Source organism: Carlito syrichta, unplaced genomic scaffold, assembly GCF_000164805.1.
Source record: "Carlito syrichta isolate Samal-C Ts95f unplaced genomic scaffold, Tarsius_syrichta-2.0.1 Scaffold302351, whole genome shotgun sequence".
In the NCBI taxonomy this organism is placed as follows: domain Eukaryota; kingdom Metazoa; phylum Chordata; class Mammalia; order Primates; family Tarsiidae; genus Carlito; species Carlito syrichta.
In genome coordinates this window covers 99,786-122,360 of record NW_007246447.1, presented here as the reverse complement: position 1 = coordinate 122,360, position 22,575 = coordinate 99,786, and the positions used below count along the sequence as shown (strand labels likewise).

At 37.0% G+C, this 22,575-nt stretch overlaps 1 protein-coding gene across 1 annotated transcript in view; it reads right to left on the bottom strand.

The window, feature by feature from the left end:
* Positions 1–22,575, bottom strand: part of LOC103258742 (netrin receptor UNC5C-like) — an 83,790-nt gene that overhangs the window by 34,818 nt on the left and 26,397 nt on the right. The window contains exon 3 of the mRNA XM_021711533.1: positions 954–1,097. Within this exon, the coding sequence (XP_021567208.1) occupies positions 954–1,097 (144 nt within the window). The remainder of the gene's footprint in view (positions 1–953; positions 1,098–22,575) is intronic.

Here is a 22,575-nt window from a genome sequence, read left to right as displayed (position 1 = left end):
AGTAAATCTGAAGTATTTGTCAAACGAATTTTTTAAAATTATGAAGGGAACACAAATAATGAACAATAGCTACACGTCATGGAAATCAGAATATCTAGTGTAGCTAAAATGTAGAAATCCTTAACAGTTAGAGTGGAAACATTGGTTGGACATGTAAACCATGAAAAGTCATTATTGTCAGTTGAACTGTCTCTCAAAAATTTGTATGTTGAAGCCCTAACACTCAGTATCTCAGAATGTGACTATATTGGGAGATAAAGCCTTTTAAGGTATGATTTAAAGCCTTTTAAAATGAGGCTGTAAGGGTGAGCGCTAATCCAATCTGATTGGTTTCTTTATAAGGAGAGGAGACTTAGACACACAATTAAACACCAGGGATGTGTGTATGCACAGAGAAAAGATCATGTGAGGACACAGTGAGAAGGCGGCCATCTGCAAGCCAATGAGAGAGGCCTCAGAAGAAGCCATACCTGCTGACACTTTGAGCTTTGACCTCCAGAATCCAGAAACTAACAGAATTAGGAAAATAGTGCCGTGTTCTGATACACTAGAACACTTCCAAAATAGATAAACTTTATCTTGGTAATCTCTATTTCCAATAGAATATTGACTCAACTTTGCCTTAAACTGGCCGAATGAACTCATTAAAAGAATACATATGGTTTTCCTATAGCTTAATTCCCACTAGATTTAAAAAAAATCAGAATATTTATAAAGTAGTACAATTATTTCATGTTCCTAAAGAAAATCATTCAGTGCCTTGAAACAAAAAAAGAAAAAAAAATGATATCCTGGTGATTGAAGAGGAATGTGTGGCCCAAATACAGAAATCTGGGAGTAGTTCTTGACAGGAGTTTTGACCAGGGTCCTCTAAGGTTATAGTAGTCACAGTCTAAACTTCCCTAGTTTCCACCACCTTCTGAAACCCAAAGAGTCTGTGTGCAATGACTCACATGCAATGCGCACATATGCCTTCCGGCTCTTTGTGGTGCCTGCTGAGCTCCAGGCCACACACTGGCACCAGTAATCCTCAGGCCCGAAGAGTTCTTCCACTTGCTGGCGGGAAATCTCAATGCTCACTTCCCGGACAATGAGGCCTGACAAAAGAAAAAGGAAGATTTACGTCAAGAGAAGACTTGTACTAAAGAAACGTAAACCATCACACCATGATTTCCCCCAATGAACTTTCTTGATGCCAAGGATCAGCATCCCAGATGTTGTCTCTTATCTCTTCTGATTTTCTTCTAGCTTCAGTTGCTTTATTCAACGCCTTTTTCATTTTCTTATTTGCTATTTCAAATCTTCTGAATCATCTGAAGATCAAAGTGTAGAGGACCTTTCACTACACAAAATAGTGTCTTTCTCTGGAGAGCTTATGAGAATTCTCTTTCTACCAAGTTACCAAGTTCAAATATGAACCTGAATTTCACATCTTGTAAGAATTCTACTGCAGTTGTATAGGTTGTGCAGTACACAGCTTTGCAATAGCTGAATACTATAGTCATTGTGATGATTATTTAATAAGTAAACTACTTTAACAGTTGTGTTTCAATTTTAATGGGACATTGTTTTACTTGAAAAAAATTCTAGCCTCAGTTAATACACTTCTGGTATCCTAAGTAAATCCCAAGTATTTGTCAAAAAATTTTTTAGAAATTATGAAGGGAAGGCAAATTGTGAACAATAGCTAAAACCTCAAAGACTCTATGACATTAGGGTTTTCAGGCATAATATTTTGAAAGCCCAAATGTTTCTCTGTAATTGTAATATAAGTAAAATCATGTTAAAGATAAAGTAGCCCTCAGCTACAATGCTGAAATAATTGAAATGTATTCATAGTATTATGTAATCTTGAGTAAAAAAATGAGCTCAGAATCTGGGGTTATCATTTTAGGAGTATTCATTTTGAAGTATTGAGGCTGTTTCAGAGATACAATCTGCAGCGTGCCTCTTTGCCCCGAGCAAAGGGGATTATCTGAATGGTATATGTGGGCAACTTCCAGTTCTCCTGAAGCTTGAACACACTCATTTTCAGATTAGTGTGTCTCTTGCGGGAACCAGCAGAACACTTGTAGAAAGTGGGAGAATTTGCTTTGAGTTCAGCATGGGGACGGTAAGAATAATTCAAAGTGTTGCTTTACATTATTTTTTTAATCTATGCATTCATACATTTATTCTAAATATTTATTATCAGTTATTTAAAAGTGTATTAGGCACTTGTGATCTCTGGTAAGTGAGATAGTCATTGCCTTCAGTGAACTATATTACTGTGAAGAGGGATACTATTAACAATGGGTTATACAACTTACTACATAGGTACAATTGTGTTCAATGCCACAAAGGAGATGTACACATATGAGATGTAGCATGAAGGATTCAATATAAGTGAGATTGGTTAAATTATGTGGTGAGCAGAAGAAATAGGACATAGGAGAAGAAGCAGGAAAGAAAATTAGGAGATCAAGAATTTAGGAGAAGTCATCTGAGCACCATACACAGAAAATAGTGGCATGAGACAAGAAAGGGTCCAGTTTATAAAGTCTTTTGGACCAGTGGTTCCTAAAGTGTGACCCCCAGAACAGCTTCATTAGTATCACCTGGGAAACTGCCACAAATGCAGATTCTCAGGCCTCATTCCAAACTCACTGAGTAGGAAGCTTTTAGGATGGGGCCCAGTAATTTGTGTTTTAACAAGTTTGCCAAATAGTTTTGATGGATGCCAAGTATGAGAACTGCTCTCATCCACAATGTGAAAGATTTTTAATTTCTTCCTGAGAGCCATGAATAACATTAAAGTATTTTAAGCAAGTAGATGACATGATCAAGTGAGAATTAAATATATACATATATAAGATAGAAATGTGTGTGTGTGAATGTATATACATATGTGTGTACCAGTGTATATGTGTGCATTCAATTATTTAGAGTTTAATAAGTTCCTAAAAGTTATGATTTTTAAAAATGTTTGGGTATAGGTGATGAGAGAACACATGTAGAAACTCTAAAAAAAAGATATTCTAGAACTTTCCCTAACACCTAGAAAATATTCAAATGGCTAAGCACACTCAGGGAAATTAACAACCACCCAATAGCATTAGGTACTATTCCAATAGGAGAATAAACAATATTTCCTATCAAGAGTTGATATGGCTTGAGTAATAGAAACTACTGGCCAGGCGCTGTGGTTCAGCGTGTGATCCCAGCACTTTGGGAGGCCAAGGTGAGAGGACTGCCTGAGCCCAGGGGTTCGAAACCAGCTTGGGCAACTTGGTGAGACTTCGTCTCTACAATAAATCACAAAAACTAGCTGGACACGATGGCGTGCATCTGTAATTCCAGCTATTTGGAAGGACGAGGCAGAAGGATTGCCTAAGCCCAGCAGGTAGAGGCTGCGGTGGCTGTGAGCATGCCACTGCACTCCAGCCTGGGTGACAAGAGTGATACTCCAACTCAGGAAAAAAAAAAGAAAGAAAGAAAGAAAGAAACTACTAAGATCTTAGGCTCACTAAAGACTTTCTGAGCTGAAATGAAGTCCAGAAAAGTGGGTTTTGTAATCCCAAGGCATGGCAGGATCCTAAAGGGACAATTCTATTGTCAAAAATGTATTAAGTATATTTAAAATTATTTTAAAGTTTGAAAATTAGTAATCCTTTTATGTTTACACTGTAACTAGTTTAAAGAGAATTTTCAAATAACTGGCACATTCCAATTCCTCACCCTTCTATGAAAAGGAGCCAATGTCTAACTAATTCAATGATCTTCACAATAAAAATCCTAAGCTATTAACAAATAATACTGCTTTCCTCCCTCTTTCCTGGTCTCTACTCAGACTTCTCATTCTCCTACCTTATTGTGTTTTTTCTCACTATTCTGATATCTAGAAATCTATGGGAAGGTGGAGCACAGCCTCTCTCCCCAAGCCCCAATTCCTTCTCTCTCTTTTCTTTCTTCTCCTACTCTCTGGTGTTTAATGATTTTGTTTGTTCTACTTGTTTATACATTCCTTCTTAGGTAGAAATTCAGTTACTGGAAACAAACCTCTTCCTTTAAGGTTGCTGCAGCAAACTTACAGTGACCAAAGGGCTGATAAACCTGCAGTGTGTATTTCCTTAAAACTGTAACGGCTCTTTCTAAAACACAGAACAGCGACAAGTGGACTCAGGATATTAAAACCACATACAAATATTTGGTGTCCCAAGATGATTACTTCAGGTTTCATTCTTCTCCCCTTTTACTTAAAGCAATTACAGGAAACCTAATTAAATACTACAAGAACTTCACTATGTCTACTGTATCCTTTTGCCCAAATAGGCTCATGGGTCTGAAGTCTTTTAAGAAGCCACAGACTAACCCTCCTGCTACAGGAGTTATTCATATTATGAATGCTCTGAATTGTATAGTCCAGGCTCCCTGTAGGCACTGGAGTCAAACACACACTGATTTTTGTCTTTAGCTTACAGATGCCCCATTCAAGAGGAGGTGAGTTGTGTAGTTGTCCTGCCACATGGCCCAAAGTTTACATTCCAACTTTTAGTCAACAACACAAGAATAAGAAAGAACTGAGTCATGAGGTATATAAGCACACACAGCCCAGAATTCACTAGAATCAGTTGCATAATTCAGACTTTGAGACATTTGGCTACATACCATCTTTTCATTACGATAGGTAAATTCATTACCTATGATATTTAGTTCATCAGACCAGAGCCTAGTGGTTTGGGTAAAAGTAGATAATATCTTTTCTCTTTGAAAGTAAAATTTCAAATCTGCTTGAAGTCTTGAGATGGAAAAGGCAGGCTGCCTTGAAATTTGAAATGCAAGCTGTCTGTAGCATTACTTCTAAGGCGGCTTCTTTGAAGAGCGTTTGGGAACTTGAAATTGGTTTCAGATTATTTAAGGGTGGGGGAAATGCTTCAGTCTACAGGATTTACTCAAATACAAATGTGTAGTTTCCATCACATCTGATAACATCAAAGATTTCCCATCACTGTGCTTCCTTTAATAGTGGTATCTCAAGGATGCATGCTGTTTGAAGTTTGCAGTGATTTGCTTTTATAATAGGATTAATTGTGGTTTGGGAGGCAGAGTGCAGGAAAGTAATTAGCATGATATATCAAGAAATCTTATAATGAGTATGAGCATGCTCTTATTAATAAGGAATTTCAAATGAATACAGAAATCCAGATTGAAGCTGGTTGCAGTGATTCATTCCTGTAATCCCAGTACTATGGGAGGCAGAGGCGAGAGGATTGCCTGAGCCCAGAGATTTGAGACCAGCCTGGACAACATGATGAGATGTCATTTCTACAATTAAAAAAAAAAAAATCAGCCAAGTGTGGTGGCACATGCTTGTGAATCTAGCTACTTGGAAGGCTGAGTCAGAAGGATCACTTGAACCCAGCAGGTCGAGGCTGCAGTGGCAGCCTTCCGAATGGATCTTAATGAGGCCGTACATTAACATGGCAGCAAGATCTGATACATGACATTTGTTCCTTATCTTCAGCATAAGTTTAATTTTGTAATAGTTGTCAGGCACCACAAATAGTGATTTCCTAGGATATTATAATAAATTTAATCTGAGGTGCTAATAAATAAATACTATTAAAAGTTCACTAATGTCATATATTATGTAAGTTGCAGAAATGTAAGTATGGATCAAACATTACCCAGCCTTATGCTGTTCACTTATTGTATAAAAGTATCTTGTTTATTTAGTGATACTCCAAAACCACACATCATCTTAAAACACTTTTTAAAATATAACAATCTATTTGCACCTCCCGATACCCCATGTATATTTCACTGAAATACATCCTAACCCAACATTACATTTAGGCGCTATGAACATTTGAGTTTACTTTTCATTTCTCCCCATGACTTTACCTTTCTTTTAGCAAAGGGAAGTTTTGAGATAACATGTTGTATAGGCCTGACAATTTGACTTCCTCTAATGGGTGATTTATCTCTAATGGGAGAAGAGCCGCAGAGCTCACTCCACCAAATCTCATTATAGTACATTCATAGTTAAGACATGGGTTGGTGGGAAATGTACAAAGCTGCAGGTAGGGATGTTCTGGAATATATTACAAAGATTTATTGAATTAGTGTGATCTCCTTTTCATGCTTTCTTTCAGAGCCTAATCCCATTAATTTTCACTAATATGATCTAAAATATGAAATATATCAGTTCTAGATGGCTTAATATAAATTAAATCAAATAAAATACCATGCCATTATTTAGAAGGATGTCATGCCATAAAAAGGTAATTTTTTTCAGCAACTTACACCTTTCACTAAAATAATAAAAATATAACTTAAAAGGCAGAATTTTAGAATCAAGATACTATCAAAAAGACAAAAAAGTGTTGACAAGGATATGGACAAAAGGAAATACACACTATTGGGGGGAATGTAAATTAATATAACTGTTTTGTAAACTGTATGAAATTTCCTAAAAAAATTCAAAATAGAACTACCATATGATTCAGCAATCCACAACTGGGTATATACCCTAAGAAAATGAATCAGTATATCAAAGAGATATCTATACTCTCATCTTAATTATAGCACTATTCACAATAACCAAGGTATGGAATCAACCAGTATGTGTCCATTAATGAGTGAATAAAGAAAATGTGGCAAATATACACAATGAAATATTATGCAGCCTTAAAACAAAGAAAATTTTGTAATTTACCACATCATGGATCAGCCTGGAGGATATTATGTTAACTGAAATGAGCCAAGCGTAGAAGATGAATACTTCATGATCACACTTATATGTGTGATCTAAAAAAGTCAAGGTCATAGAGGCAGAGAATAGAATGGTGGTTATTGAGGGACTATACTTGCCATATATCCCTACCTCATGTTCACTATATTTTATATATCCCTACCTCACGTTCATTGTATTTTATATATCCCTACCTCACGTTCACTACATTTTATGAATTCTTAGTATTTTAAATCCTACCTCAGACCCCGTAGAATTAGGCACATGTCGGGTGCTGGGCAGTGACTGATTGTATAGTTATACAATGTTTTAAGCAGTATTTGTACTTAGAACTTTGTTAAGCTTTGTATGTCCCAATTGCCATGCTGACTACTTCTGCTTCTGCAACGGGAAGTAAATGTTAAGCGATAAGCCCCTTGTGGACATTCCTTTGCTTAATTAAGGTAGACTCTGTGGTGCCAGCCACTCTTCTTGTGGGCTCTATGTTGGTTCAAACCCCCGGTTCCCATGCCAAAGTTAATTTATGCGCAGTGACTGTATAAACCTAGTTTATCTGACATTCCACTCTGCCCATTTAGCCACTTCCCGTCAGTCACAGGCAACTGAGCTAGAGCCCGCGCAAACAAAAAAATTAGACCAACCAATCTCAAGCACCCCGTCCCTTACATCACCGCGGACTTTATTGAGGACTAATTATGCAAGGTCCACGGACTTCGGTTTCTACGTCATGACCTCTTCTGATTGGTTAATGCTGTAAGCCTAGGAAAAAATCAGTCACGCCCAGCCCCTCCCTCTGTAATTATGCATAAAAACTGCTTGCTATACTGGATTGGGGCTCTCGTCCCTGAAGCCGCTGCGTCGGCTTCAAATGTGAGCCCAGACTCGAGCCTGAATAAAGACCCTCGTGTGTTTGCATCGGTGCTGGCTCTCTGGTGGTCTCTCGGATTTAGAATTTTGGGTTTAACAGTTATCAGGGGCTCAGGTGGAGAAATGTTGGTAAAAGGATACAAAACTTCACTTAGGTAAGAAGAATAAGTTCAAGAGATCTATGATAAAACATGGTGACCACAGTTAATAACAATATAGTGTACATTTGAAAATTGCTAAGAGAGTAGATTTTAAGTATTCTCATCACACATAAAAAAGACAAGTATATGAGGTAATGCATATGCAAATTACTTTGATTTAGTTATTCCGTAATGTATACCTATTCCAAAACAGCATGTTATACACTAAAAATATATAAATTTTGTCAATTATAATTAAAAAAAAAAAAAGCCCAAGCGGGGTTGTTCACACCTATAATCCCAGCACCTCAGAGGCTGAGGTAAGAGGATTGCTTAAGCCCATGGGTTTGAGACCAGCGTGGGCAACTTGGCAAAACCTCATCTCTACAATAAATAAAAAAATTAGCCAGGCATGGTGGCGCATGCTTGCAGTTCCAGCTACTTGGAAGGCTGAGGTGGAAGGATTGCCTGAGTCTAGCAGGTCGAGGCTGTGGTGACCTTGAGCATGCCACTGCAGTCCAGCCTTGGCTACAGGGTGAGACTCCAACTTAAAAAAATAAAAATAAAAACATGACTTTACCCAAAGTCTACAGCATTAACATGGCTAGAATTGAATGATTCAAGGGATTTTCTTGGGAGCATTTCAAGCTTAGGTCATTGACTTTATTCATTTTCATGGTAGTAGCTTTTAGTCACTTTGCTCTGTCTGGTAGCCCATGTCAAATGAGGATCTGTGTTTTGTTTTGTTATATGTGTCTTTTGTTTAGAACAGAGAAGGATATTTCTTGGATTGTGTATCTGTGTGAAGAAGATTTCTAGTGCTTCTTGAATGCTCAGTGATAACTGCAGATCAATGCACAGTTTTCCACTTTGGGCTTGAAATTCTAACTGTAAGACAATATTAAGCAGATGATAAATTATACCCTGGTAATCAAAACACTGCTTTCCCTTTTCCTTTGTGGAAGTGTCAGATTTTTAGTTTTACAGAAGAACCAGTCCTCCTATTTTTGATTTGACTTTCCAACTACCGTCAAACTTAGAGTTTCAAGTCTGAAGGATAACTGGATGGTGAATCTGCAAAATACTACACTCTTGCATTTTGAATTGTAATGAATTGATAAAAATCAATATTACCAGCATTGGTTATCATTTAATTCCTATTCTTACATTTGGTGATGAAAAATTTGTTGAATCTGTGCCAAGAAGCCTTTCTGAGCCCAAAATGGGAATTAAAATATCTTCTGTAATTAAACTCTGCCTTGTGTGTCAATGTTCTTAAGGAATACAAAGAAGCAATTTTGTAAAACAAACAAACAAACAAACAAAAATGGTTTCATTTGTTTAATTTGGAAGGGCATAAACACATATATCCACAGAGATAAATTTCTTATGGATCCTTCCTTCAGAAGTTTTCTAAGACTAGAGATGAAAATAAGACTTGATTGAATACAGGGACTCTGTCATAAGCATTCTGTATCTTTCAGTATAGTAACTGGCACAAATATTTGTCTAGCTAAATGAATGACTGGTTTATACATTATGCTTATAATATAAAGTGTTAAATCCCAGATATAAATACATTTAATTGTAACTCAGAAGAGTGAAGGTAACTAGTAATTATTGAACATCTACAATGTGCAACAGTTAAGTTTCCTAACAATCCTTGGGGATTAGTATTATTATATCTACAGTATAGGTAAGAAACAGAATTTAGAATTAGGCAACTATTCACATGGCCAATAAATACTGAAATAAGGATTTATAGCCACATGTGTCTGAATTCATTGTTCCTATTCCTTTCAATACACAATACTCCTCAAACTATGTCTTATGAAAAGTTTTATTAGAAATAAAAAAAGGAAGGTTCTATTTTCAAACAAGCTTGAGGATTTCTATTTCATACACCCTCTTCTAAGAAACTCAGAATGCCCATCGGCATATTGAAGACATTGGTCAGAAATTCTGCCACAAAGAAGCTTGTTTAGTGTGAATCTTCACCATTTTCCATAAAGTTGTTAAACTATGGAACTCTATAGTCAACATAGTCACAGAATTCCATCTCATCATGGCTTTCAATGTGGCTTTATTCAACATTCTTTGTTCATCTATTGAATACAAATAATGCATGGTTTGGAAAATTCTGTAAATTCCATGCAGAAAGTTATAGTGAAATAGTTTCAGATTCAGGGGAAACATGGTGAATATTTGAGGAATATTCATTCATAGTGAATATTTTCAGGGGAAACATATAGAATATTTAAGACTGACACCAAAGCCTGGTTTTAAAGTTTTAAAACTTGGTTTTAAAGTTTTAGAGAGGAATTAAAGAATCAAATCAGGAGGAGAGAATAACATGAAGCCCAAGAGCAGAGATGAAAAGTATGGAGCACTACAGGTTGAGGATAGTTTACATAAATGGAATAAAAATAAGTGTTGAATTAGATAGAAGAGAGATTCGTGCAGAGCCTTGAATGGCAGTTAGAGAAGTATGTTCTTCGGAGCGAGAGACCATGAAAATTGTAAATTGGTGAAATGACAGTATTTAAAGTGACATATGCTTCAGGAAGATTAATCTTTCTTTATTAGTAAACCAGGTTTATCTGGCTTACTTTAAAGGAATTTTAATAATTTAAATTTTAATTATTATTACTAAATTGTTTTCAGATCTCTGATCTTATATCAAGTCACTAATTGTGTTAACAGCAATATTCTTGGTGACCCCCTGAAAACATTTTGTGACAATGGAAACCAGATATATGTATCCAGAATAATAATTACTCAAACTCTTGGGCTTTTGTTTTGCACTTACCTCAAATGATTTGAAAACAAGCATTAAGTGCAATCACCTCTGAGTGACTGCCACTTATAATAGTTCACACACATTATTTTCTAAGGTGGACAGCTATTTGTTTACCTTAAAAGCAATATGTTTCATATTCTGAAGGAAAATTTTAAAACCAAAATAAGGTTTATACTTTAAAAATTGAACTCACCCAAGACAATTATTATTACAACTGGGGAACTGAAAAAATATTCATCTAACACACAGCAACCTAGTGATTTATTTAGATAAAAAAATAAATTTCTTCTCTGTATTTAGTATCACTCTTGGCAAGTATGTTGGCTTCCCAACTTGTAAAATGAGGTTAAAATATTATTTGTTTTGTTGGGTTAAGAGACAAGAAATGAAATAGCAATTACATAAGTACTTGAAATCTGCAAAATGCCTTTTAAATATACTGTACAATAATTATTATTTTGAAAAAAAGCTATATTCTAGTCAAAGAATTATCATTTGAGGTACTAAGTAGACTTAGAAGAGAAGGAGAGCACCACTGATTGAAAATTATGTGAGGCACATACCCAGATGAAAAAGACATGGCTGGTTTGGTAAATTTTCAGTGGAGTTGCATGAGTTAAGTCTGGGTGGGAACTTCAATTGCTCAGGTCAGTGTAGGTGAGGCTAGGATATTTAGAAACAGAGTTTGAACACCACAAATGAGTTTAAGAGATTTACCCTTAAGTTTCTTGTACTTCAGCCAAATCACCTGGGATTTTACTAATCCCTCAAATTCCCACTATACTTAAGTGTAGATATAGCGGAGCTACCTTGAAGTGGTAAGCAGAAATGTGTATAAACTCTATATACTTCAGCACCCCAAATGCTTGCACAGCTCCCAGCTAGGCATTCCTTATATTGTTGCCATTTGATAATACAGGTAAGACAGCACATTAAATGAATTAAGTGAACAGAAATTACTAGGCTAGTGCTGACTAATTTTGGACAGAATAAGAAAACATTCATATTTAGATGAAGATGTAAAATCAGTGAGTGTAATCATGTCTTCTAGAGTCCTCACTTTTCAACTAGAATGTCAGCTCCATCAAGAAGCTCTGTAGTGGCCTTTCAAGGTTCTACATTACATTACATTTTGAAAGTATCACTCATATAAAATTTTAAAAATATTTTGTCTCATAAGTACATTCCTCCGTATTTTATAGCATTTGGGCATAATATTATAATCAAACATTCAAATCTTTGAAAACTCTTAGAATTAGTAGACTTTTTTTTCTGTGTATCGAACAGCATGTCAAATTTTTAAAAAATGAATGATTTAGAGCTAAGCATTGGATCATGGTCAAAAAGACCCAGAGTATTATGGACTTCATAAGTATTTTCTTTATTTTATCATTTATCTAATAGGTATTCACTGTGTGCCAAGCATATTGAATTCCCTATCACTGAAGTCTGTGTTGTGCTAAGCTGCAGTAACATTTAGTCTCTCCAAAGACAAAATGGCTCCAACGAGATAGAACGGTACCTCTGTTTCCATAACCATCCCAGGAGGCTGACTTTGTTCAGGGCAGCCCTTCCTCCCTTAGTCAGGCATAGACTCTGATTCTGAACATTGTAATTTGTAATGTCTTCATGTCCATTCTACACTTGCATCACAAAGAAAAAGAAAGAAAACAAAACGGTTCTTTCTCACGATGTGTTCCAATTCCCTGAGATATGTATGTAGCTGTATAATATTGACAACTGAACAAACAGCTTCAATCATATGTCTGTTCATATCTCCAGGCAAAATTTTGTTCTTCTTTCTTTCTTTTACATGCATTGCTTCAAATTTAAATGTATTGCTTCAAAAGATACATACTCTAGTGGATAAAGGATTTCCAGGGGAAGAACATGAAAGCTAGCTATTTAATATGTGCAGTTAGAGTCGTAAGGTATGGAATCATAGTAAATAATATTTTGCAATGATACTAAGTGCTAATAAAGATGATGACATTTTCATGATTAGCTATGTTTTTAGGAAAGGGAAATTAATGGGTCAGAATATTTAACTTGAAGGAAACATATAACATGCTGACAAACAAAACTGGGTTTCAGCAAACAGTGGCTATATTACACAGTGAGTGAATATATGCACCTAACATCTCTGTGCACATTTATATGCATATTATTCATCTAGTATTATCTTTTTACCTACAAGTTGGAATGCATTTACTTCATATCTTATTATAAGTCCATTTGGTTACATATCTGTCAGATCCTACTTGCATAAGCACTGTTGAATAAATCTGTGGTTAATAAATGTCCTTGGAAATGTGTTTAGAGATAAATAATGAATTGCTGTATCTGATCATTAGTGTACATCAAGCATACATTTTTACTCTCAGAATCCTAACAGAAAGATAGCCTGACATACTATACACATACACAGAAAAAATATATTATTATAGGGAAATCATGTAAAAGGAGTCTGGCTTATTACTCTTAAATGGATACATGATAGATCAAAATAAATGTTATCATAACTGTTTAAAAAATTCAACTGCAAAGGAAATATCAAATGAGAATGGGGAGTCAACCTTTCCATCATAAGTGCTTTTTGTCACATCGCCAGGGACTTGGGGCATGGGCCCAGCCCCACAGCACGCAAAATTGCAGAACCCTTAGGATTCCAAGCCTAGCGTGCCTTCCCTCTCACAGGTACTGTGGGAGCTGCCACGGGCACACTTGTAATTTGTGGCAAGATGGTCAGATCAGCAGCCTGGCAGACAGCAGAAGTGAAAATACAGATCAAGAGCAGATAAAAATATGTTCACCCTGGAAAATACAAACAAGACTTTTGGGTAATAATGTATAAGGATTTACCTATAGAAAAATGACAAGAATATATCACTTCATTCTCATTAATAATTTTCACTATCCTCCTTAGCTTCTATTCCAACTTCTGTCCATAATCAAATATCTATATACTTTCTGCATCTATGCTTCCTTAAACAATATATATTTCTGTCCCCTGCACATATTTTATAAATGTCGACACCTCCCTCCTCAAAGTTTCTTGATATTCTGCAGGTTTTCAGGTTTGTCTAAAACAATCTATCATGTGGGGGATCTCTTAGCAATACTTGAAGTATCATTCCTAGTAAAAGTGAAGGAGGATTGTTGGTCCCAAGGGAAAAAAAATGATGGCAGAGAATGGCTATTATTTAATATGTCCCTGACGGATAGCTCACTGCTTTAAAAAAAAAAAAAAAAAGAATACATATGCCAAAGTAAAAAATAAATACATAAAGTAAAACTAAAATTTAGAAGGTAGAAGGGGCCACATGAAATCTTGCCAAGGTTCGTGTTTTACGTAAAGCTACAGTTGGGACTTCACAAAGGAAATCGCTGCACTTTTTACTTCTGGTTCAGAGGATTTACATGCTTTTTCTAATGATCTGGGCCTTCAGCACTGGGTAATGTCTCCCAGTCCCCAGCTTAGCGCTCATGCAAAATTGAAGCACTTTGGAGGCAGTTTAGTAGCTGCAGATGAATCTCAATGTGCACGAAAAGGCATAATGGCTGTTTAGCACTTGCTAGGAGAAGCTGAGGAAATCAGGGGGAAAAAATCTATTGAACCTAAGCCATCTGGGAAGCCAACTGAGAGTGACTGCATTAACAACGTGTTTACATTCCCATTGTGTTGCTAGGCCAAGCAAAAATAAGTGTGTGTGTGTGCACGTGCGTGCATGTGGAGAGGAAATTCTAAAGCGAAGTTCTTTAGATTTTATTGGCTATTTTGGTTGGGCTTTGGCATCCATGTGGGGAAAGGATCTGTATGAGGAACATGGCCATGAGAATTTTCAGGCCTCCATGAGACAGAGACAGGATGACTGTGGCGGTGCAGGGGTTGGCAAGGATTCTGTGAGCATGAGGAAAACGAACGATAGGCAGAGGCTGACTGAGTAGTTCTTTTCCTGTCACTGGCCCAGAGTCCAAGGCAGCAACTTGAAGGAAGCCTCCGAAAGCTGGTAGAGAACACTAGCTATTGCCTATTATATTTACGGTTAACTTAGAAATCCTGACCAAGTGAGGACAAATAGCAGGGTAAGTAAGGAAGTGCCTTTCATTTTAACCTCCACCACTCCCACTCACTATCTCCACCATCTATTTCTTCTTCCCTGTCATATGAAATTGTCTTCTTTGAAAAATGCTTAGTGGGGTGAATGGTGGCTCTCAAAAGATATGTCTATATTTGTATTCCTGGGACCCCTGAATGTTGCCTTATTTGCCAAAACTGTCATTGCAGAAGTCATCAGTTAAGGATCTTGAGGTGAGGAGAATATTCTGGATTATCCAGGTGAGCCCTAAATCCACTGGCAAGTGTCTGTGTTTTTTTATTTTTATGTTAAAGATGTGGGGTATTACGCAGCCATAAACAAGGACAAAACTTTGCAGCAACTTGGATGGATTTAGAGTCTATAACACTCATTGATCTATCACAGAAACAAAGTACTGAGTATCACATGTTCTCATAAGTGGACAAGAGTCTTTTTAAGATACACATAGAGAAGAAGACAGACATGGAGGAGAATGTGGTGTAACATCAGAGGTACAGACTGCAGTGATGGAGACACAAGCCCAGTAATGCTAGGCAGTCATCAGAAACTGGAAGAGACAAGGAAGGGATTTTCCTCTGGAATTCCCTGAGGGAGTGCAGCTTTGCTGGATTTCAGACTTCCAGCCTCCAAATCTGTGAGAAAATACACTTTTTTTTTTTTGAGTTGGAGTCTCACTCTGTCACCCAGGCTGGAGTGCAGTGGCCGCTCCCGGCCACCGCATCCTCGACCCGCTGGGCTCCAGCGATCCTTCTGCCTCAGCCGTTCAAGTAGCTGGAATTACAGGCATGTGCTACCACATCCGGCTGATTTTTTGATTTATTGTAGAGATGAGGTCTCGCTGCCCAGGCGGGTCTCGAACCCGTGGGCTCAGGCAATCCACTCACCTCAGCCTCCCAAAGGCACGGGATTACAGGCTGAGCCACCGAGCCAGGCTCATTTCTGTTGTTTTAAGCCCAGGAATCAAATGCAGTGACTAAGGGCATTTAGGGTTCATCTCCACATTCAAGGAGTAGACTCAAGAATCTGACAAAGCAAAAAGACGAGGAAAAAAGTTGTCTGCCAGGGTGATTTTTCTGGGTTCGTAAATACTCCCATAATGGGTGTGAGGAGGCAGCTTTTTAATCACTGAGGTTACTTCATACAGAGGACATCATTGTCCAGGATCATCTAGGTGGCACTATAAAAAAAGGTATGTCATTCATTCCCTGCCATTCCTGGACTTGCCTCGTACAGAACATTCCCCTGGGTTTTTCCAGTTAAAGTTTAATTCACTCAAGCCTGAGATTTCCCCCCACTTCCCTAAAGAGGCTGCTATCCTTCAGCCTTAGCAGTTTAATAGGCAGAGACAGGAGGAAGGAGACTGAGGAAAGCAGGAGCTCTGTAACCATGTAACTCTACACCCTGGAACTACCAGGGGGTTTCATGAATTTATTCTGCGAATGAGAGGAAAACCTGAGCAATCTGGAAAGCATACTCCCTGCTTCTCTGTCTTCTCCTTCCTTTCCTTTGCTCTCTCTAGACAGAGTTTTTCTTAAGTGCATTAATCAGATCTTGGTTATGTCTCTACTTACAGCACCAAGTAAATTATCTAGGTCATGATTTTTGAACAGAATGTCTATGTACTCCCTCTATCCTGCACTTTTACAATAATGTGTCTCTCATGCCTTTGTTTTCAAGGCTGGTTGTATATTAGCATTACTGGAGTTCGTAAAACAAACAGTCAAAGGAAATGCTATGCCCTGTTCCCAATTAAATCATTATCTCTGGGACCTGGGCCAGGGCATAGGTGTTTAAAAATATCCCCTCTGGTGATTGTCAGGTGCAGCCAGGGTTGACAGTTCTGCCCTAATAGGTCCTTGTGGCTCTTGCCTTCACATCCTGGGAACTTTCTTCCAGAACACATTTTTATAATCAGGTTAAATCTTTGATGAAATTAGGAAAGAATCCAAGGCTTCCCTAATCTGAATGATTTCACATTACTAGATATTATATTTCCTATGTGCTGTACTTCCTTTTTGGCCAGATCCTGATATTTGGCTAATTGTAGCTCTCATGTTATACTTGCTATTTTATATCTCCAGATATGCTTTTCAGAGGATCTGGAAAGGGTGGTATTCTGACAGGCATTCCCAAGAGTGGTCTGTGAATTACTAGCTGAAGAATGACTTAGGATTGATGGCATGTGTTGGAGAAGACAGAAAGACTCAGAGCTGGTAAAGTCCTTGTCCCTCAAGTTTTAGCATTAGATTATTCACTGGTAGTGGAATTTCTTAATGATAAAGATTCTCTATTGTGTCTTCAAATATGCTGGGATGGGGAGAGAGAAATAGCATCAAGATTTCGAGAAAATTACTGATGAAATAAAGGTGGCTAAGATTTAGTGATACAGAAACAAATAGAACAGATAATTTGTGACATCACAGAATAAAAAGTACAACAGTCCGAGTCATTATCTCATAATTATCAACCAAATTTATTTATATTTAGAACAGTAGATTTAGATGCAACAAAATAGTATTTAAATTTTGGGAGAAAAGCTAGGCTCTTCAAGAAGCTGACCCCTTCTTTTAGGGACATGTGGTTTCTTAAACTTCCTTAAATATGAGCTTTAATCTGTTTCATATCATAATCCAAAACTCTGTTAACTATGTTCCTTCCTAGGAAAAATACAAGAGACTCTTCTTAAACCCTTCATGTATTTTAGCCAGAGGTTAGATTAAAAATACACTACAGCTTTTTTAACAATTGTACTATTCTCACTTTGAAGTGGACATATTAAAACTCTTAAGCTACAGCATACGCATGGTTGCTGGGCACATGGCAAAATTGCTATAGTAACACAATCACGAGCTTTGCTCCTGAAATGCCCTTTTTGAGTAGCAAGTAATCTCGATGAAGAATTGTCCTTGGATTGCTGCTTCTTATCATATTGTCTGTGTGGGCCTGAGGGTGGTAAGATTTGATTTTCTATTTTCTGAATTCAGAAACACACACACACAAATACATATGAATGTACTTATATATCTACTTATATGCATATTCTTGATTAAGTTATATGAATCAATACTTTCATCTTACCTGTGGGAAAAAAAAGGAGTCATGTATTACAAGTAACCTTGCCCTAAGTGTTAATTGGCAGGAGAGAATTCCTTTGTGTTCATTATATTAAAAATTTCTATTTTCTCCTAATGAAACACAACTTGCTAAGATTGTATTGAAAAGTGTAATGTTTTCTCACCTTTGCTTTGCAGTCATTTTGGGGCCATATCTATTGAATAAATCCATGCTACTAAAATTTTCTGTACAGTATGAAATTCAAACATTAAAAATCTTCCCCATGGGATATAATTAAATTTAAATTACATAGTTCTGCACATGTAATATAGTCAGGATGTTTTGGAGTATGTGCAGGGTTTATAACATTAATAGTTGCAAATACTGGAATTACCAAAAATTAATGAACAACAAACAATAGCAGTAAACACTTCATGATGATAGATTAGAAACAAAAGGAATTCAAATGCATAAGTTAAAAGTTTTCAAGTGCTCACTTCTTTTGTAAGTTACGGAAACAAAAGTCACATTTACACACAGTAGGAAAGGTGTAAAATCACTCAGCTAGATTCATCTTCGCCACAGAAGGGACTCAACAACAACTTAACCCCAAGTTTTAGAACTCTGATCCAACTGTGTGCTTGTAATGGCAGCTGAGATTCTGTTGGCCATGTTAACGCAGTTGTTTAATTAACTTAAAAGTTAATGCCAAATAACTATGAATAAATTGTGAGCACTAATGAAGAATAAGTAAAAGTATGTAATTCAGGATAATTGATATTTCATTATGACTGACTGGCAACTACTATTTTGTGAAGTTATCAAATTAGCTCAGTGAAAAGACCTCATGTACTACACGGATCCTTATCAATTTTCTATGTTTATTTACTCAGCCCTGGCGCCAGTCTCATATTGAAAAGAAAAATTGTTAGTTTTGAATATTGAAAATAGGTACCTCTGAGAAAGAAATCAAATAAATAATTGATTTATATTCCAGAATCATTTATCTTCATTGGCAGACAACTATATTATAGATATAAAGCTCTACTCTTGCAAAGGCAATACTCCCATTGACTTAAATAAAAAAATTATAGAATGGCATTCAAATAGAGTTTCTAAGTTTTATGCATCATTTACTAAAATTTAGATAAAACTTACCTAACTTCCTTTTAAAAATGTTCACTTTGTTAATAAGGACTGAGTTTAACACGATTATTTTACATGGGGAATAACAATTGATGTGATCTGTATACTTAATGTGTAAAATAACTCTTCTTACAGAAGATCAAGCTATTTTTATGTATATTTAAAATTACTTCTTTATGAAGTACTTCAAATAAACACACTATCAGTTTATCTCACTAAATTTCAGTTACTCAAATTTAGTAGGATGAGTAAATATAATCTTTAAAAAAGAACTTTCATTGATCATTTCCTGTGCTTAGTGTTGCGTGTTACAAACTACAGAAAAGGCAAAACTTTGCAAAATATAAGCCATACTATACCGATCTAGTTGAAGAGATGGAGATATTATATATCAATACCCACATCTATGAATATATGTATATTAATATAACTGATAACATATGATATTGAATATAAGAGATTATGATTTCTGTACTTCTGTAAAACTGGTTGAATATTGATACTTTATATTGTGTCACAATTAAACACCTATGAGTGCAATGAAAATGGAAGTGCAAATAAGAAATGAGGACATGTTTACATATAACTCAGGTTTTCATAGAAAGATTCATTTACAACATTGTGTTTGAAATACTTCCTTAAAAATAAGTAGGATTTTGATGGAGATGGGAATGAAGAAAAGTATGGTATAGAGCAGGGATCCCCAAGCCCCCGGGCTGTGGCCTGTAAGAAACTGGGTCACAAAGCAGGTGGTGAATGGCAGGCCAGCGAGGGAGGCTTCATCTGTATTTATAGCCGCTCCTCATCACTCTTGCTTGCATTACTGCCTGAACTCTGTCTCCTGTCAGATCAGCACTGAAAAGCCTGCTTCCATTCCCAACATCTTATCTTTGTGAAGCAGGGTTTTCTGCAGTGACAGCAACCAAAATGAGATTATGGACTAGATTGGACATAAGCAACACACTTCAGGTGTCACTCTCTCCCATCATCCCCAGATGGGACCTTCTAGTTGAAGGAAGACAAACTCAGGGCTCCCACTGATTCTGCATTATGTGAGATAGATAACTATTTCATTATATATTATAATGTAATAATCGTAGAAACAAAAGTGCATAATAAATATAATGCACTTGAGTCACCTAGAAACCACCTCCCTCCACCCCTACACCATTGTGAAAAAATTGTCTTCCACAAAACTGGTTCCTGATGCCAAAAAGGTTAGGAACTCCTGGTATTATAGAGGATAATTAATTAATTCAACACATATTTGTTGAGTACCTACTTAATACCCAACACCAAGTTAAGCACGAATCAGGATCTGTCTGTGAAAAAGACAGACAGAAGTCCTGACTTCATGGATCTTGCTCTTTAGTTATCATGTTTAGACTGAAGAGGAAAGAGAACTTGAGAAAGTAGACATGATAGCTTTCTATTTCAAGTATCTAAGATTAATAAAATGAAAAGATGTGAACAGACATTTTCTAAAGTTCTATATGACATAAGTAGGTCCACAAGGTCATGACAACGCAAAATCAGTTACATTCAATTTAATAAGGAGTATGCCAACAATTTATTAAGTTTAACTAAATTGTTACCCACTGTAATATCTGCATGACATAGCTCAATTTCTATCCTGACCTAACTCTGCTTACCTTTAAGAAATGGAAAGGCCTGTGGACAGAAGTTTCCCTCTTGACCAGACAGCTAAAATCTGATAAGATCCAAGATGGCAGCTCAGTTGACCTCTGAAGAACCTCTAAATTTGTTAAAATATACTTTCGATACTAAATGACATACCTCTCAGCAGTCATGACAGGAAATATTAGATCAAAAAAAGGAGAGAAAGGGGCATTATCTGAATTCTGGGAAATCTCCACCCATCCCCAGAAAAGACATGAATATTCCTTCCCTTGCGTATAATGTTCAACCCATTCATTAAATAAAACCTATACTTTATTTATTTTTAATTTTTTAATTTTCAATTTTTTTTTGAGTCAAAGTCTCACTCTGTCACCCAGACTGGAGTGCAGTGGCACGCTCACGGCCACCACAGCCTCAACCTGCTGGACTCCGTCGATCCTTCTGCCTCAGCCTTCTAAGTAGCCAGAATTACAGGCATGCGCTACCATGCCCGGCTAATTTTTTGATCTGTGGTAGACACAAGGTCTCACCAAGGTGCACAGGCTTGTCTTGAGCTCCTGGGCTCAGGCAATCCTCTCACCTCAGCCTCCCAAAGTGCTGGGATTACAGGCTTGAGCCACTGCGCCCAGCCAAACCCTTTTAAACCTCCTCACATCCCACTAGTGACAACTTTATTTGTAAACCACACCCTCACTTCTCCATTTTATGACCATAGAAGTCTATACTGCTTGACTTCCCACTTTCAGTTTCGTGATTGACTTTGCTTCACCTGACAGGAAAGAACCCCATTTTGGAGGTAAAGTTGACTTTGTTGGCAACTAAATGACTGCCATAGTTCTCATAACTTAAAGTTTCTATGATCCTGAGGCACAAAAGTGTAAAGAAAAAAGTGACCGAATGCATCATTTAATAAAATTTATACAGATCCCAATAATTTCCCTTTGAAAATGTGTGACCAGTATTTCCTAAGTCATCTCCTGGTGTGACAGTCGGGCTTCATGATATTTTAATAGAGGTTCTATGAAAAAGAGTTCAGTTGCAAATAGTAAAGAAGATTGTCCCATACAGAAATTTCCTAAGATTTTTACATGCTAATATACATTGACTATGGTCTAAATATCTATGAACCCCCTATTTATATGTTAAAATTCTATCTCCTGGCCGGGCTCAGTGGCTCAGCTGTAATCCTGCGCTTTGGGAGGCTGAGGTGAGTGGATTGCCGGAGCCCACGGGTTCGAGACCCGACTGGGCAACTTGGTGAGACCTCTCTCTACAATAAATCAAAAAATTAGCCAGGCATGGTAGTGCGCACCTGTAGTTCCAGCTACTTGGAAGGCTGAGGTGGAAGGATCGCCAGAGCCCAGCAGGTTGAGGTCGTGGTGGCCAGGAGCGGCCACTGCCCTCCAGTCTGGGCGACAGAGTGAGACTCCAACTCAAAAAAAAAAAAAAAAATTCTATCTCCCTAGGTAATGGTATCTTCTAGTGGGGCCTCTGGGAAGTGTCTAAGTCATGGCGTGGTCCCCATGAATGGGTTACAGCTTTTATTTATTTTGTTTTAAAATTTTTATTATAAAGATGTGGGGTACATTTCAGGGTTAGATATATAAACATTGATCATACAGTTATCCTTGTTGATGAGGTATGCCCCTCCCTCCCCTAGCAGTTTCCCTCAACTGCCAATCCCACCCATCCACCCGACCATTTCCCACTACTGCCAATCACTTTCTTATAGCATTATAATTGTTCAAGTTCCGTTTATGAGTGAGAACATATGGAACTCTGTTCTTTGTTTCTGTGATAAATCACTGAGTATGATCGACTTCAAATCCATCCAAGTTGCTGCAAAGTCCATATATTTGTCATTCTTTATGGCTGCAAAATATTCCATTGTGTATATGTACCACATTTAAAAAAATCCAGTCCAGCTTCAATGGGCAGCACGGTTGGTTCCATGTTTTTGCTATTGTGAATAGAGCTGCAACAAACATACGTGTGCAGGTATCTTTTTTGTAGAATGATTTGAGTTCCTCTGGGTATATTCCCAATAGGGGAATTGCTGGGTCATATTGAAGGTCAATTTCTAGTTCTTTTAGG